This window comes from Anguilla rostrata, chromosome 1, assembly GCF_018555375.3.
Source record: "Anguilla rostrata isolate EN2019 chromosome 1, ASM1855537v3, whole genome shotgun sequence".
Lineage (NCBI taxonomy): Eukaryota > Metazoa > Chordata > Actinopteri > Anguilliformes > Anguillidae > Anguilla > Anguilla rostrata.
This window is the reverse complement of record NC_057933.1, coordinates 21,103,437-21,122,339: the sequence shown is the minus strand read 5'-3', so window position 1 is coordinate 21,122,339 and position 18,903 is coordinate 21,103,437. Positions and strand designations below refer to the sequence as shown.

The 18,903-nt window shown below is 42.9% G+C and overlaps 1 protein-coding gene across 3 annotated transcripts in view; it reads left to right on the top strand.

Moving 5' to 3' along the window:
* Positions 1-403: 403 nt before the first annotated feature.
* ppp2r5ca (protein phosphatase 2, regulatory subunit B', gamma a) overlaps positions 404-18,903 on the top strand; it is a 55,292-nt gene continuing 36,792 nt past the window's right edge. For all 3 annotated transcript variants that reach the window (XM_064329500.1, XM_064329506.1, XM_064329492.1), the window contains exons 1-3: positions 404-563; positions 1,131-1,199; positions 5,533-5,695. In XM_064329500.1, coding sequence (XP_064185570.1) covers positions 537-563; positions 1,131-1,199; positions 5,533-5,695 — 259 coding nt within the window. In that variant the 5' untranslated portion in view covers positions 404-536. The remainder of the gene's footprint in view (positions 564-1,130; positions 1,200-5,532; positions 5,696-18,903) is intronic.

Genomic DNA, 18,903 nt, shown 5'->3' with positions numbered 1-18,903 from the left:
AATAATTATACAACTTACACTGTTCAAATTACTTTCTTTGTAATAAATAATTTTACTGAATCAAATAAACAGGCTTTTATTTATTTTCTTTATGTTTATAAACCTGTTCTATATATAAATATCCGATCGAATTATATTTAACTTGTGTCACAATTTGTTTTCTGGTGGCCATTGCTGTAATTCGAAGACAGCTGGGAACTATAAATTGTCTTATTCATCAGTACCTCGTAGATTTTGTAACATCTCAGAGCATTGACAGAACAAAAATAAAACACACGTGTAACGTGAAAACCTAATTCCTTCACATCACTTGAGTTTACTGCATCCGGGCGCCCCTGTGCTCTTGAATTCACACAGCCCAGCCGAATATGAGCGACGTTAGGTCACCTGACCGACAGCAGCCTATCAAATCCGTTGGAATCAAGACGAACCGCTGCAGTTTGTGCGTCTGAGAGATAGTGAGCGAGAAAGGTAACGTAGTAGGACCAGACTCAGGAGAGTGTCAGTAGGGGGACGAGGGAGGTCATTTCTCTGCAATGCCGAATAAAACTAAAAAAGATAAGGTGAGTTTTGCCTTTTAAATATAACAGAAATATTAAGGCTAATAGAAAATGCAGTTGGTTGTGCCTATGCCGTTAGAAAACTACCCAACCAGCTATATACCTAAGGCCTAGGCCACATTGATTAGGGTTCATCTCGACAGTAAGCATACAGCTAGCGAGTTTTGAGAACTTACATGAAGTATTGGCAAGCTTGTGCAGCTAATGTTATAGCAAAGCTTGCTCGCAGGCTAACTTAAAAGTTAAGAGGAGATGACTGAATCAGAGCAAAGTCACTTGGTTGGTAATTTGAAGAAGTAACGTTATAGCTTGCTATTCTTATGGCTGTACAGATATGACTATTTTCACTAGACACGTTATGATGCATAGTGCAATCGTTTTTATTGTGTTGGCGCATTTCATGTTAAGTTACCCAGCCAACTTTCGCTAGCCAGGCGAGCTGTTTAAATGGGTATATTGAAGGCTTTCTAACGAGACATTTGGAAAACTATTACCTTTTCTGTAGAGCACTGGTATTGAGTATAACTCAGTTGAATAGTGTGATACAACATGTTGGTTTTTATTATTTAGGAATCTCCGAAGTCTGGAAAATCTGGCAAAACTGGAGCCAAAGATGGGCAGGAAAATTCAGAGCACGAGGTGAGTAAGAATAGAGAATACCTACTAATTTCGTTATCTGGCTAGCTAGATTACCACTTGGCTAGATAAATGTCTAACAGGCAAACGTTTGCATCCTCCCGTATTTTTTATCATTTGAGGTTGGCTAACGTTGTGTATCTTGACAAAATAACAGGTTATGCATTTCAGTCTTTATACTTTTTATCATTTGGGACTATGGTTTGAATGCTTTATATCCATCTATTATATTCCCGATTTAATTATGAACCAACGTTATTGTACCTCAGTATGTGGCAATGATGCAATACTGCCGATGAGGAAGTTGTAAAACTATGAATCAACAGTAGTTCCCAAAATCTGAATATGAATTAAGATTGTTTGACTGGCATTGAACAAACATGTTAATATTGTGTATCGATTCTGCTTTTTAATGGAGAAAACGTTTACAGATGTTGCACACATTCTTTTGCACACAAACTGAACGCAGAATTGTGGGCTGTTTGTTTGCACTTGTGGTATTTTAATTTTGGAAGACAGTTTCTACTATGCCCTGCCACCAGTGAGAGGAATTTTGCAGCAAACACAGTGTATCAAGTTTTTTGTTTGTGCCATGGTGCATTTCATTATTGTTACAGTGCTTTGATATCTCTGTGTGGATGAATAATTGTTATGTAAGAGAAGGATTAAAGGGAATTTGAGGGTTGTTTAGACCTGGTTGGTTGCGTGTCTCCATTGTTTCATTTATATTTTTATTTTGTGGAGGTCTTTGTTTGTGGTTCTGAAAAACCAAATGAGTAATCTGGCCGATGATGAACCACATGCTGCGGCGAACAGCTAGAAAGAGACTTCGAGCTGCAACATTAGCGCCCGTAGAGACCCATATCTGCTGGGGTTTCCATGATTTGTAATATTACCAAACACTCATGCATTATTTAGTTTTGAAAGCTGACCTCTTTAGCATCCTTTCATATGTAACCTGGAAGGATTTTTTTGTTTGTTGTTGTTTTTGTTGTTGTTGTTGTTTTTATTGAGTAGGAGGGAGGAAGGAAGGGGATGTGGTGCAGCAAGAGGTTGAGGCAGCTGACATTCCCTTACCCAGCTGACCTGTACCAACTTCAGGGTCTTAGAAAAAAGAGAATGGAGAAAGAAAAAAGGCCTAACATACTGAGGAGTCTCTCTGCTACTTCACAGTCCAGGCCTCAGAAACCGCTCAGCCTGTGGGCACAGTTTCTCTGTGGGCAGAAATGGCCGCTGAGCCGAGGCTGGCTTATGTAGCCCACCTCCCCCTCCCGACCACGCAGAGTCATAATCCGGGTTATCTGTTCAGCGATTTGTGTCAGCCGCCATTCGGCACATGGATGTAATGCGCCAACTTATTTCAAATTTAAATCACCAGTCAGCAAGCTGTTGCTGGACTGCAGAAAGCAACCCCCACTAGCTGATGGTATCTAATCCCTAACGCAGAGCTGTTCCCAGTTCCCTGTAATGGGAACACAATAGCTTTGAGTCCTGGTGATGACTTAGAGCAATTGAAAGGTAACTTATTTGTGTCACTTAATTGACTGCTATTTTTTGTTTGAAGTTTAAGGTTTTGTAGAGAACAGAAAGGAATTTAAAGTCCTGACCCAGTTGCTTTGATTTCTAAAATTATGAATTGACTTGTATGCAGTCAGACATTTTTAGGCCATTGGCACTGGTAGACATGTCTGGGGTATCACTTTGGTGTCAGTCACTACTGTCTTGCCTTCTTTATGCTCTCTGATGCTGTGGTGGATTCAGTAAGATAAGGGGCAGAAAGTTCGTCACTTAGCCAGAATTGGATATATTCCAAATGTGGAATTCCCATTGAGGGGGAAGGTGGTGTTACTATAGTTATCTATGAACTTGAGGTGGGAGATGATATGGATGCATTCATGTTCCATGGCATGATGCAAAGAAATATGTAGAAGCATGCTACTATTGTGGCCATGCTCTCTGTAGCCACCAGAAACTGGACTGAAACTTGGGATTTTACTATGATTTCCTCTACTCTGTCAGAATGTCTCTGCAGTGTGTGTGAACAGTGGTACATTAGTTTATTAAAGTTAATAGAGACTGCATGTACTATGTTTAGTCTCTGGGTCTCTAGCCTTCTGGCCCAAGCATACAGTAGCTCTTGTCCAAATGTAACCACCAAAACAATGATTGCTGCATCAGAGGGCATGATTAGATTGCCATATATAACCACGGCATCAGCGATATAATGTGGCTTGTGTTAAAGTAATTTAATTATTGACGATAGACAGGATAAATCTATTCCTCTGTGTACTATGTTGATCCCTTGTTAGAGGCAGACAGCGACCACTATCCCTGCTCTAATGGGGGCTTTTAATAGGAGAAGAAACAGATTTGGGAGAACATGTAGTCTTTATTAGGCCCCTTTGTGAGGTCTGTGTGGGAGGCTTGCTCAATCCATCCCTATTGTTGCTTTCATGTTATGTATACGGAGGTCAAAGAATCAGCTGTGCCATGAATACATTGGAAATGGTGAGTATTTTGTGCTGTCTGCTTGCATATTTTCCCTGAAGATTTTTAATGAAGTTTCTTTGGCATGCTGCATTCCTAAGGGACATGGATTTCAAGGCATCCAGGCAGGTTTTCTTCAGTTTGAAAGCTATAAGGAGGCAACATTCTCTGAGCACAGCCACACAGTGTTCCTTCAAAAGCCACAATGTTATCCCATTAGCCCCTGGTGTCATGGGCTCCCATATAGGACCGGTCAGTGTAGCCGCTCTCAGAGGAAGCTGAGGAACGCGGTTTCTTTTTTGGGGACGACCGGCGTGGCCTATTCTCGCTCCCGTCTTGAAAGCGAAGCGTTTGTTCCCATTTGTTTTGCACTCCGAGCACGCGCTCGTTCTCGTTCCGCCGTGACGCGGTCTCTCCGTGACCAAGCGAGGCAGCCAGGTCCGAACTGGCCCTCCGCGCGTCTCTCTCGGTGTTGCCACAGCTTATCGGGAAGATCTGAGTGCGTCCGCCCCCGAGAATCGGCCGGGCCATCTGATAAGATCTCCGCTATCTCAGTGGAGCGTTAGCCACTATCGCTGTATAAACACAGCAGTTCTGTAGTCCAAGTAAATGTTCAGCCAGCTTTTTATCTGCCAATTAAGAATAGACCAATTTGGTTTGTGGCCTGATACCTCATGCTGTGTCCCTATTCCTTTAAAATTTATTGTGATGGTGCCTTGTGAGCATTCCAGGTGTTTAAATAGCTAAAAATCTCGTGATATCCTTAAGGAGAGGGCATTATGTAAATACCATCAAAGCAGAAATTATGCTTTGCTCTGGTTGTTGTCATTATGTATTTTAGTGGGTACAGTTATGGTCAGAACAAAACTATATTTTGTATAAAAAAAGGTTTCCAAGCACAATGCCTACTATGGAACTATGATCAGCTGTAAGCTGGAGTATCTATCTCGCTATGATTTTGGGAGGACTATACTGCCGAGCCTTGAAAATTCTTTGGAAATGGATACCCACTACAGATACAGAGGCTGGTAAAGACTGCTTCCGAGCTGATGGCTGGAGTAGACCAGTGGGCTCTCTGGAGAGCATTTGGTTAGCTGATGCACTGTGATTGTAAGGTGAGCCTCTTATAGGCCTACCTGTTGATGAGGTTGAGGCTGTCCAGGATTTTTGGTCCAACAAGTCGTAAGATCCCTAGATACAAAAATAGAACAATTGAAGTGGAGGCAAATGTACACAGAGCTGTGTTTTGGACACTTGTTGCCATGAGGCTTGCCTGTGCTGTTTGATTGTGGCAGGTGGGGCGTGTCTGCTGCTTGATGTCTTTTGAATACAATGGGGTCTCACGCATACTCTTCTGTAATTGCCTTTAGTACCTGAAATGACCCCCACGAACAAACACACAAATTCTCATTGGACCTTCCAGCATTGTTTTTTGTGTGTGTGTGTGTCTGTATGTAGGTGTGTGTGTGTCTGTGTGTGTATGTGTGTCTGTGTGTGTTTCTTCAGCACCATTCACTGTTTGGATACCAGCAACTGAGGCAGCCAATGTCTCAGCTTCCTTCATATATTGGATAGGTGGGTCCTATACCACTGTGGGAGGGGACCGTACAAACGTGCCGCAGTAGAAGCAGGTCAGTGGATCCGGTGGCTGGCCGCTGTTCTGATCCCCTTTGAAGGGCTGTCAGGTCGGACACACCCGATATTCCTTGGAAGGAAACCTGACCCTTAAGCACATCTCTCTTTCCTACCCTCCGGCAAAGTGATTGAGGCGAACGGGACGCTGACTTCCGTGCGCGGAATTACGAGGCAGTAACCGGAACCCCGCTCTCCCGGCTCTTGTTTCCCCCAGGGCTCCAACAAGAAGAACAGCAACAGCGTGCCACCCACCACACAACTGCTGAAGGGGAAGCAGCCGGGCTTGCAGACGCCCGTCAAGAAGGAGAAGAGGCAGAGCTCCTCCCGCTTCAGCCTCAGCAACAACAGGGAGCTGCAGAAGCTGCCCGCCTTCAAAGGTACACACAAACACACACACACACACACAAACACGCACACACACACACAGTTCCTCAGGCATTTGAATTTTCTGAAAGGATCGATTCAATTCCCAGCTCTTGTCAAGGCCGAAATGATAAAGCACTGACTTTTTTATTTTTTTCCCTTTTTCTGTGTGTTGGCCAAACTGAGGTACAAGACTGAAGAGTCATACTGTCACTCTCCCATGTGTACGTGTGAATGTGCGTGCGTGTCTGTGCCCACCTTCAATTAGAATGGCCGTGTGACTCAGCCTGCATTTAGGCCATTGTGAAGAATCGTTCCTTTACAATTACAATGAGCAATGTATCAGAAGGGCTCACCGAGAATGTTCCTGCTGTATCACAGGCATTTTCTTGATGGGCAACTCATTTATAATAAATGCTAAAATGTGATCTTTGAGATGTCTTTGAGACATATAAATGTTAAATGTAGATGGAAATGAATGCAGTCACGTTTAGTACTTTATCGCATATCCAGTTCTGTGACCCGTAGGCATCACCAGGTGCTCGGTGTCTTCTCTGGTGATACTTTGTCAGGCCTTTACTGTGGGTGACTGACTTGGCCAGTCAAGAATTTTCCAGGTTTTGGCTTCGTTGCTTGCGCTGTTTGGGATCAGAGTCTTGCTGTAGGATGAAGTGCCTTCCGATGAGTTTGGAGGCATTTGGTTGAACTGGTGCAGACTTCATTCTGCTGCTGCTATCAGCAGTTACATCATCAATGAACACAAGTGAGCCAGTACCTGCGGCAGTCATACATGACCAAACCATAACATCCCACATCCCACAATCTGTTTGACAGATGGGGGGGGGGGGTGCTTTTGATCTTGGATGGTTCCTTTTGGCCTTCACATTGCTCTTACACTGATTCAAGTAAATCTTGGTCTCATCTGTCCATAAGGCCTTTTTCCAGAACTCTGTAGAGGTTCTTCTTGGCAAACTGTAACCTGGCCATTCTGTTTTTGCTGCTGACTAGTGGTTTGCAGTGTAGCCTCTGTAGCTCTGTTGGTGAAGTCTTCTGTGGACAGTAGTGACTGACAAATCCATGTCTGTCTCTGGAAGAGTTTCTGATCTGTTGGACAGGTGTTTGGGGTTTTTTTATTCATTATGGCGAGATTTCTTTGGTCATCAGCTGTAGGCGTTTTCCTTAGCTTACCCTTTCTGATTACTGTGCTCACCAGTGCTCTTTTTAATGATGTTCTAAACAGTTGATATTGGTAAGCCTAAGATTTGGTTTTTGTGTCTGAATGTTTTTCCCCCCATATTTCTCACAGCCTCATAATGGCTTCCTTGAATTTCATTACAACTCTGGTCCTCATGTTCACAAATGTCCGTAGCAGACTCCAAAGGGAATAAAAAGCTTAGAATCAAGACTAGTTACTGAAAGCTATCTTGTACCTGCACTAAGGAAGCAATTAAACACACCTATTCAGAAACACATATGAAGCTATTTGTCCCAAACATAATGGTGCTCTGAAATGGGGGGGTGCTGTGTATAAAAAGTGTTGGAATTTCAACATGGTGAAACCAAAGTGTAAATCCCCTTAAATAAAAGCTGAGAATCTACACTAACCACAGTGAATTGTTTTATTACACATGTGGGGCGACATAGCTCAGCAGGTAAGAGTGGTTGTCTGGCAGTCGGAGGGTTGCCAGTTTGATCCCCGCCCTGGGCGTGTAGAAGTGTCCCTGAGCAAGACACCTAACCCCTAATTGCTCTGGTGAATGAGAGGCATCAATTGTAAAGCGCTTTGGATAAAAGCGCTATATAAATGCAGTCCATTTACCATTTGGTTAGTGCACAGAGCTAAATCAAGAAACAAAAATGTCTTTGTCCCAAACGTTGTGGCACTCACTGTATATATTTATTAATTTATCAGTTGAATTAATAATTTGTCCCAATTTCATATCACAAAATGAACATTCCCACCTTCCTCCCCCAGGTTATATAACAGCAATAGTATGTCTTATTACCTCATGCCCTATCTTGATTTTTGAGAATGGCATAATAAATTGTAGGCCACTCCTTCTTTATTTATTTTTCCTTTACGTCAGCACATTTCTGTGATGTGCTCTCAGTGCTTTTAGAGATATTTAAGCAAATAAATCTATTTTGTTTCTACTAAATATAGGTATTTAGGTACTAAGTGCTAAGTTTAAAGCATTCCCTTGTGTAAAATGAGTACACAATATGATTTGCACATATGATCAGTAAATCAGTGGTAGGAATAGTTTGTCAGAACAAATTTAGAAGTATCTGACATGTAAATGAGTCCCTTGGGCTTGTTATTTGCAGACTGCTCATTCAGAGCAACCATCTGGTGACACTTTTGTGTGCTTGTGACTGAAGTTGAAGTGTGCTTACAAATAATGAAGGCTGATATATTCACTTTTTGTTTGCGGAAGGGCTTTTCCCAGTGCAATCTATGCAGTGGGCAATTTGTTCAAAACCTACAAGTGTGTTCAGTACCCATCCTGCAGTGGTCATCTACTCATACCAGAAAGTTCCGTATTGATATTGGCCATTAGCAAGTATAACTCGAATGTCCAGATTCTATCACGCTGTCTAGGAAATTACTTGTAATTTCAGACTGTTCAACCCAGAAGGAGCTATGGATTGACCTTTATTGCGGAGTGAAGCAGTGGAATTTACATCCATGAAGCATTGCTTTTTATAGATTTAACATGTCAATGTTTTTGACCAGTTCCTTGCTGCCTGGTTCACCTTTTGCCTCTTAAAATAATTGATACCGACCCAGGAATGATCGGCCTTAGATTTTTCTCCAATTTCTGCAGGTCTAGAGTAGAGTAGGCTACTTCAGTGGAAAATAAGGGGCTGAATTGTCGTAAATTAGATTAGTTTTCAGTTGAAACTGACCAGAACCTCTCTCAGGCTGTCATTGCTTTGGCCTGGACTTCCTTACTCTTCTAAGAATCCTGTGAGGGTATTAAAATTTTATGGCCTCAGAGGATCCTGACAACCAACCTTTTAATGTACGGTGGGTGGCCTGCTACATAATTTAAAACTGAGCTGGTGCTAAGCAGTGATTGCGCCTTATCTCCTGGAAACATTTATCTAACCTTATGCAGCACTCAAATCTCTTCTGAACCCCCGCCCTCCCTCCCCCACTGCTACCTGTTTTGGGGAGGTGAAGGTGAGGGCCTTAATTTGAAGGGTTTCTAGAATGCCTATATGATTCGAAGGGTAGAATATTCCCATCAGCAGAAAACTTGTATTTCCCATTTATCTCTAATCTTTGGTCTCTCCCATATTGAGATTTCTTAATATTTTAGGATTCTCTTATTTAGTTCGTCCTGATGAATGATTACATCGGATGATTACACACACGTTTGCGCCCATGTGGAATGTTTTTTGTGTGAAAAGCAGGGCAGTTTTTTTTTTTTTTTTTTTTAAAGGGAGGAGAAAATGGGCTTGTTTGGATTGCAGGTGTGAAGAGCAAACCTCAAGTCCTTTTTGAAAATGATGGATTTTCTGTTGACGTGGTGCGGTTCAGAGACCCGGCTTCGGTTTATTCCTTGACCTCCTTTCAAAGTGCAGCCTGGTAATCCTCACTTTTGGCTGCCCGCATTCAGACTGAAATGCACTTTCCTGGAGAGTTCTCTGCCAGTGTGCTCAACACCTGTCGATCATACCGAGTCCAATACAAAAACACCTGTGAGTGTCACTCCTGCTCTAGTGTCCAGCATGCCAGGGTTTTTCCTGGCACAAAACCAAAGGGGTTATCTCAAGCAAAACCACTATGTGTACTGTGCCTTCCTCTGGAACATGATTCACCATATATATTTTTTTTCTTTGCTAAAATCTTGTAACTTTGAGAATTAATATGCCATTCAAACTTCAATGAACACGTATAAGAGGCACAGCAGTTTGGCAGAGATAAATATGATCTATGTAAATCCATAGTATACCTAGGAATACTTTTAAGGGTAGAAATGTATTGTGATGTGGGTTATCAATATAGTAAAACATTTTTTTTTTTTTAAACTGTCATCTCATAGTTAATGTTGCAGTAATTGACTAAAGAAAGCCTGTCATTTGATAATGATGAGACTCCAGAGTGCGATCAATCAACTGCATTTTGCGAACGTTTGACTTTGCACTGCCAGTAAACTTTTTAATTGATTGTACAAGAGCAGGCTGCAGAAGTTAGCCGATCAAATCTGCGTGTTTTTCTCTCTTCACTGAATCCTGAAAGTATACTTGTAGCACAGATGGTTTGTTCAAGTCGATAATTAAGGACAGTGACAGAAGTGGGTAAGATAATGCTACTGCAGCAACCCTTGTTGGGTGGATGTACATATTATTTGATATTTTCAGTATCTTTTCTGCCACAAAGTCATAACAAGGTCATAACTTGTTTTTGGTTGGAGCTGTTAGAAATAGTTCTGGGACATCATGTGGTCATATTGCTACAGCAGACACGGTACTGTTTAATATGAGAATGTCTTCAACTCAATATGAGCACCAGCTATATCAGATATTCCTTTCAGCCCCTTAGGGACAAGTCAACGTGTTTGCCTTGAATTCCTGCTAATCAACTTTTTTGCAATACTCCTAGTGAGAGAAATCAATTCTTTGTCAAGGACATTTTTCTTGCCAGGCTAGCAGCCTCAATAGTCCAGAATGCAGCAGCATGGCTTTGCAGGGGATTGGGGGCATCCTCCCTCTCACTTTGGATGTAACTTTTTCTCTTGGTTTGCTCGGCACTATTTACTGAGACACCTCAGTAAATAGTGAGGGGAGGGTGCCATCTAATGTGAGTGTCGATCTAATTGACTGTACGCCATGCCCCTCCTCATGAAGGGGGGTGGTGAAAGTAGTTCTGGGTAATGTAGGAAAATAGTACACTGGAGCAGATCCAGAATAAGCCTGACAGGGTAGCAAGTGAAAAATTGTGAATAGCGATTAGTATAATACATTGCCCATATGAGAATATACCCAGGAACGAATTGCACCATGCTGCTACATGTTTATTAATAATGCAAGTTTTCTAGCCAGGAATTTTTCATTAATGTGCTTGCTATCTGTCCAACTAGCCAGTTAACTGTTCAGGAGTGTACACGTTCATTCATTACAGGATAATCGCAACACAGTAGCTTTCTTTGTCATCGGCTTGTCCACATGATGCATTGGTTTTAATTACGATACAGCGGCACTCTGGACTGGTGGCACCGTTGCATGTTCGAATAACAGTAATCTCCTGCGCACAGTGCTTTTGTAATGGACTTTATTATTGCTAACGCTGTTCACCAGGGCACAGCCTGGGATTTTGGGTCCTGTGAAAAGATTGCACATTGGGACCCTCCCCCCCTGGGCACCCCATCTCTGCACACATTAGAGGCATGGTAAGACCATGTAGTGTCAACATTGCAAGATGGCGCTTCTTGATTGTTGCCGATGTCATAAACTTATTTCACTCTGCGTAGGAGTCTTGGGAAAGGGAATCTGATTAGATTACTTTGTCACTGATGAATCTGTTGCGGGGGTGGGGGGGTGGGGGGGTGAAGGGGGGGGGGGATTCTGGGAGCAAGGTCAGCTGGAACAAGAGATTCAGAGAAGTACTTTTAATGATAGGTGTAAAAATAAGTAGTTACAAGAATTAACATGTTGCTGAAGATATTTTTGCAACAATACGTAAGTAAGTTATCTTATTTTATAGACACATTTTCTAAGAGAAAAATAGAAGCAGGGGTATTGCCCATTACAGATGAGACGGTTACTTCTCAGAGGCCGTGATAATCAGCTGCATGGAGGATCAGCAGATCTGTTCTTTCTCATCTGTATTCATGAGCCTAAGAACCCCATGTGTAACAGGTCATTGAATGACATTAATATTTCTGCCTGGAAGTGTGAGTGAATGCAGATCTCTTTGCAATGAGTCATAATTTAAACAGAGCTGAAGTTTTATAAAGTGTTAGGGGGTTTTATATTTAGTAACACATTTTTACATAACAACCGTGCCAGAAGGGTTTATTCTCGAATGGCACAGTCTGCTTTTTTCACTCTGAATTTGGGGATTAGGTAAACTTCAAGAGCCTTTTACAGTAAATGCAAAAGGTCCAATGCAGTGTAGTTTTCAGTATCTTGGTTCTTCAGGTCATGTTCTTGGTATCTTCAGTCTGTTTTCCCTGGGGATAAACATGATCCCAAAAAGCGGAGTGGCAAATTAGGAATACCTCATGTGGTTCCTATTTCGAAGTAACTTTTTTCATGTTTATAACCCAGTGGCTTGCACGGTTGTTGATTTGCTTGAAACAAAGACATTCATTGACTGTAGGTACATTAATGCAAATCAGTTACCATTAAAGAGTAATTGCACTGACTGTGTCAGTCTGGCTCCACCAACTACACTATTAGGAAAAATGCTTCATTGGGTGGCTGGGGTTGGTGTGTCCATCTCATTTGCATAAGGTATTCGCTATGCAAATTCATTTGTACAGCGTAGCTGCGCCTGACTCATGAAACTCAGATAAAACTGTCAGACTTGGCGTTACAGATGATATATGAATGAAGATTCAGCGATTGCATGGCTGAATCTCAAATGCTTTCTTAAACGTATTGAAGTGGTCTATTTGGGTGGAATGTGAGTTTATGAACAGGCCGCCATGTTTCTCTGATTTTAGAACACTGGGCTGAAACAGATCTTGCCGATAAGGTGCCAGCTGTGTTCCGACATATTAAAAAGCAAATTGGCAAATTTGTGGGCGGCAACCATTTTCCCCACTTGGTCTTGATTGACATCTACATGACTTAGTTGTACCACCAAAGAGGTACTCTGACCTCACGATTGGGGCGGGGTCCTAGTGGAATACAGAAAGCATTTTAAAAATGTTAGAGGGCAGCACCAAGATATTTTCTTGCAGTTTTTTTTCTAATTCATACTTAGGCTAACAGAATAAAATGGCATCTTCCTGTGTTAGCTGTGCCAAACACCTCCAGACACCGAAACATCCCCTTGGTGATGGGGTAATGAACCGCGCGACATCCCATGACAGGTAGACTGTCTTCATTTGATCTGTCACCTGTCTTTCTTTCCACTGTAGCTTGACACATTAAAGTTTAATAATTCATTTGCTTACAGGCTAGCTCGGTGAGGGCTAAGTGGTGTGTCGCACGTTTCCAAAACGTGCCTCCCCTTCTCTGTTGTGCCGAGCCAGCAGCGGTTACGTTTCCCCGACCCAGGACACTACGTGCTGCCCGGCCTCCCCATACCCCCCCCCCCCTCCCCAGCAACCCGGGCCGTGTTTTTTCAGGAGCGTTGCGGTTGAGGTCACGGTGCATGTCTGGACACGAAAAAAGAAAAGAACGGCATTGCACAAATCACCGTTCTGACGTGTTTACGGACTGTGGCGCGGTTGCACGGCACCGGCGAACGCTAAAGTACCTACCTCCGCCTGTCACTGTTTGGACAGCGGGGATGAGGGCTGGGGTATTTATACTGCGCTCGAAAACTGAATCGATGGTTTGCCTCGTTCCCCTTCCTCTCCCAGTTTGGGAATCCGAGGCGCTGTTCTGGCCCGGTCCGCGCTGTTGCTTGGCACCAGCCCTGCCAGCGCAGCTGACGTGGAAGTTCATTCACCCTGTCGTTTCTTTTAGCCATTGCCACACACTGACGTACAAGGAAATTAGCTGAGAACTCTTAACATCCACAAAAAAAATCCATTTGCTTTTTGCTTTAATCTTAGCTCATCACCGATGGGAATAGCTCAGCGGTGTTTTGACATTTACGCGTTTGGATGTCTTTCTTTGCCGGTTTTTATCCTCGAGCGCATCATCCTGACCAGTCTGATGCCCTCCTGCATCTCTCTCTTGAAGGCATTCCCACATACCCACTGTTAAGTCAAACTTCATTTATCTGGTTTTCTGTGTGTTTACCCCCCTCTTTTGATTTGCGGTCGGCAGGTGAATCACAGCACCGTTATTCAGTTGCTTCAGCCTTTCACTGTCCCCCGTGTATATCCACCGTGCAGAAAGCCGTTATGTAAGCGATGGAAATCTACAGCAGAGGCACACATAAATGGATTGGCCGGTTCAGTTGGATTTTCTCAAGGCTTCTATATTTAGGAGTAATCACTGGGTTAATGCTCTAGGTCCTCTGACAGAATGAACAGATAAACCCACAACAATGCAGGTATAGTTCTCTTCCCTTTCCACCGCCATAGAAAACCTGACAAGGAGTGTAGCATCCTCCCTTTAGTGAAAGATCAGTGAAATGAAGTACAATGTACATTTCCTTTTGTGTTGACCGCTCATTCCGGGCACCAGAAAGATGGTTGTGTTTGTGGTTTTCTGAGCATGTTTTTGGCAGCGGCATTTTAGAGCACTGAACGCTGGTTCTGAGGGCCCTGGGTCTGAAAAGCGGTCGAGACATTGAGCGTTCATCGCTGTAGCCAGTCTGTGTTTCCCCAACTTGGACAGACTACTGTACACAAATGAGGTTGCTGGAGGTTAGGGTGCTTTCTGTATGGCACTCAAATGTGCAAAATGAAATGCACTGTGCAAAATGAAATGTACGTTTGGTTACAGAAACAGAGGGAAACTTAGTTATTCACTGAAATATGGTTTTAGAATGTTCATAAGGCGATCCCACCAAGAAAAAAGGCAAGCCATCCTTTGAGGGATTTCAGTACACTTTGTCCAGATGGCATTATTCTTCTAATGACAAGGTGTGACTCATGATTCCCCTCACCCTCTCTTAGCCAGGGTTCACTTTCTCATTTAGGCTCTTAAGCTTTGTTCGCTCACTATTTTTAAGCTATGCAGGAACCCCCAAGGTGATCGTCTTTGGAAAGAGCTAATGGTCCTTCTTATCCAGCCAAGTCTTTGCTGCTATTAGCAGCCTATTTCTGCTCGCGTTCTGGCAGTGTCTGGCTGTACAGATTGAAGGACGGAATTTCAAAATGTCCGGTGATAAATAAAAAAATATTTTCCTTTGGTTATAGTCCCTGATGCCACCCACAGTAATATTTTTGTTGGGGTCAGAGTCTGTTTTGTTTCATTTCAGCAAATTCAAGAAATTTAAATTCATTTCGTGGACTGAAAACGGTCATATTGTGCGATTATGAATTTACAATTAGAATTCCCCTCCCTTTTGTCGAGTGCAACTGATTCCAGTTGTGGATCGCACCATCTACTCTAATCACATTGGACTTACTGTCCATCTTTATTTAAACAGTGAGAATCAAGCACACGCATTGCTAGCTCTTTGAAGAGTTTAACAGAGTTAACCGGCTCAGAAGCATGCTAAGTTTAAAACTGAAAGTCGCTCTGTACGAGGAAAGTGAATTTCGCCGTGTGAAAACGGGTCTTGCACAACAGAATTCTGCTGTACCGTCCTCCAATATTATTTCTCTTTCTCTCTCAAGATCTTATCACCTGTCCTGTGCTGACGAGCTCCAAGCAGCACTCGCATGTTTGCATTCCAGCCATTCTCCGCTTTATCGCCGGACCGTCTACGGTGGAGCCGCAGCAGCACGAAAACGCCAAGCGGACGCGCATCTGCTATCTGTGCACAGTAATAAAATCTGCATTAGATCACTCGGAGAGCCCTAATGTCCGCCGTGGGCGGAGGAAATGGCGTAGGCCCGTGTTTATCGACTCATCAGCGGAGTCCTCGGAGCGGTCTCTCGTGTAATAATCCCACACATGTCATTTTCCTTGGATCGACAAAACATAACTAATCTGTTGTTTTTTTTCTCTCTCTCTCTCTCTCTCTCTCTGCGGTGTGCGAGCTTTTCTCATGTTGGAACATGTTCATGTAGTGATAAGTCTGTGCTCCACAATCCTCATCCAGCTGTCATCATATGTGAAAGTAGGAGGAAGGGGTGTTGGATTCCTTAAATTCTCTTTAAATGTGTTGTTATATTTTTAAGAGCAGGCTGCCTTCCTTTTTTATTTTTTATTTTTTTTGTTTTATTCAGACAGGTAACAGTAGTGAGGGTAACCGACAGCGAAGGGACCACAGCTGTGAAAGTACCGGGGGGGGGGGCCCTACCTATGTGCAGGGAATTTCATGTATCAGAGAATCTGCTGCCCTACAGACTGTCACACATCTCCTCCTAAATTTCTATTTTAAGTAGGCAGGAATGAAGCCAATGAACAATGCCTCAGAGAATGCAAAGTATTTTTCTACTCCATTTAAAAATAATAACGTATGTTTATTTTTATGTTGGTATCAACATCATCATCAGCATCATCATCAATAGTGCACTATAGCACCTATCGTATTTCATTTTAAGGTCCCACTGTGTGCCACCCATCTATGAGATTCATGGCAATCAGTTTTGTGCCAGAATGACCACTATACATCAAACAAGGTAGACAGGGAGTGATGTATTTTGCCAATTATATTGGAGGCCAGAAGAGGCCCATGGGCCTCATTTATAGTTTTAAGTTTGAGTGGATTTATTTATTTATTTTTATTTTTTAACCAGAGCATATGACCAATTCCTGTACACAATACGGACCTTATAGAAAATGTCTGTGCAAATGAATGAAGTTGCATTAAGCACACGCATGTTAATTTAAATAAATGATGATCAGGTGAACAAGCTTTGTAGATCCGCCCAGGTAACTTCCTACTGAGCCATGGCATCTTTAATGATGAGTTAATCGTTACCTCAGTTTAACTGTTCATCTAAAAGACTCAGTCTCCTACAGCACAGTATCCCTGTTGGTGCTCTGGGGAGTAGGGTTTCTGTTTAGTCTGAGAGCCAGAGTGCCCTCCTAATGGCCCACCAGCAGCACTGCCAGCTGCAGCCTGTTTTCCCAGGTGGTCTCCCGTCCAGATGAAAACCATGCCCAGTTTCAGCCGTCAGAAAAAAGAAAGGCGTATGGAGGTGTGTTTGCTGGATGCAGAGAAATACAATATTTTAGAGTATAAATTAAAAAAATGACTGATCCAGCCTGGACTTGAATTTTAGAAGCAAAAGCTGTCTACTCGTAACTCGTTAGATTTTACTCATGTAACATTCTGTCCTCATAAGCCAAGTAACAAAGTATCCGTGGGATTAGTTGTGGCGCCCAACCGTCCCCTGTCCCCCACACACACACACTGAACAGGGCCTTGATGAGTATAGAAATACTTTTTTATTCAGTCAGAAGGATGAAATGGATGAGTTTCCTGCCCCGCTCCCCTCCGCTATTTCGGGCTTTGCTTTATGGTCATGCGTCACTCGGCCCCGTGGGAGTTTCGTTGAATGTGCGTCTCTGTAGGAGGAAGCAGACTGCTGAAGGAGGTGCCTCTCCCAGCTTGGTTATTCTGGCTGGGGGGACGCCTCAATTCAGTGTCGGATTATCCGAATCTTGGATGGAACGAGGACCGACGCTCTCTTCACACCGGAGACGCTCGAAACCGAGCAGAGCCTGCCAGAGCCAATCACCAGAATAGGTTGCAGGCTTTCGTTTTGGCTTCTGCACCGTAGCGTGGAGGCTACTTGCGTTGTCACCTCAGACAGAGGCATGCGTCATCCGATTGTGTGAAATGTAACCTTGACTCAAAATAAACCAGTAAAAGGAAAGCGATGCCTTTTATGATGAGTGACGAAATACAATTAAAGGAACAAGTGCCTTTTTAATGTTAACGCGCGCTCCAGAGTCTCAAATTCTAACGGTTCCAAATTCTCATCGCCAGTGCCGAAGCGTCACCCAGGGAGGCGGGGTGTTTGTTGGCGGGATTGTCCTCGTCTCGTTGCACACCCGCTACTCTCCTGGTCGATTGGGCACCAACATTTCGCCCCTGCCAGCTGCAACTGAACTTCACCCCTCCGCCACAGTGACTGTGCAGCTCATCTTTTGGACTGCGCAGTCAGAGGAAATGGCAGTTGGCAGCACAATCTCTGGAGAAGAGGGCGTGTTTGTCTGCGCTCTGCTGACTTGACAGAGGACACTGCAAACAGAATTGCGCATTCACATCGCTTTAAGTCCATCTGAAGAATTTATGAATGTACCCATTCAGAAGGGCTACTGGCATTCAGTCACATTCCTGTCTCTGTCAGAAATGATACAAAATGAGTTCAGAGATCACACTGCAGTAGCAATTTTGGCATTTTCTTCCCGCATTGTGAATAAAAGGTTTCAGGGCTAGCTAGACCATGGTTACATTTTACATTTCATTTATTTGGCAGATTATTATGGTTTAGTGTACCTGTCAGCATTGTTCCCGAAAGGTAAAACTTGCTTCAGCATTTCAAATATAAGATTATTAATTTGATAGCCGCCTTGTGTTGTAGTGTTAAATTTTAGAGAGGAATAACATTGCTGGCGTACATGTGTGAAATGCATGCTGCAAGTCTCGCTCTGTAATCCAGTAGGAATCGGTTTCTGTATCCATACCCAGTGTAAAATATGATGCTGTAGTGATTCACTAATGTCTCCGATTGTTTCTAGGTCAGAGCCATTCCCCTGAAAATAAAAAGATTGTCTCGGAAGAGGCTTGAAAATGCAGAAGATATCCTGCTCTTGTGTTGGCAGACTGGATTTTAACATCCCATTGTTTTATTAGGATTTGGTGCCCTCTAGTGTTTCAATGTGGAACAATATCAGCAGCAAAGACTAGTGGCAAAGGAGGTGAACTTAGGCAGCAGTGGTACAACATAACAGATTAAGAAACTGAAGTGTTTTGTTGCATAAACCTACAAGTAATCTGCAAGTTGCACTGGGTATCTGCTAAGAAAATGCAGAAAGCATGATTTTCTAGCAGGTTGTTATTTGTTATGTATATTAATCTTGCACTAGTGATTTGCAGTGTAAGGAAATAGAATGTCAGTTGAACACACTTGTTTAATTTTATTGCAATCTTTTTTCTAGTAAGCTTCTTTCTATTCCTCAGCTTTTATTATTAGGTGTCAATGTGTTTGTAATCGTATGTCATCATTTGACTGCAGAATGATGCGATACAGTAGTAAAAGCTATTGCAATGTACTTCTGGCTCTCCTGGCATTCCAAAATTCAAACCTTTGGACATGTTTTTATTTTATCAATGGAAAACCTCTGATGTGGTTAAGCTGTGACCTCTGCTACAAACGAGTCATTGGTGGTGGCACAAAGAGTCAGCGGTTTCCCAGCAGGCAATTCTTTTCTTTTCTTTTTTTTGAAGGTAGGTATGGGTCAATTCATTAATGTGAATTATCATGCATCCCCTCATTAATTTCTGTGACTTCATGCTCAA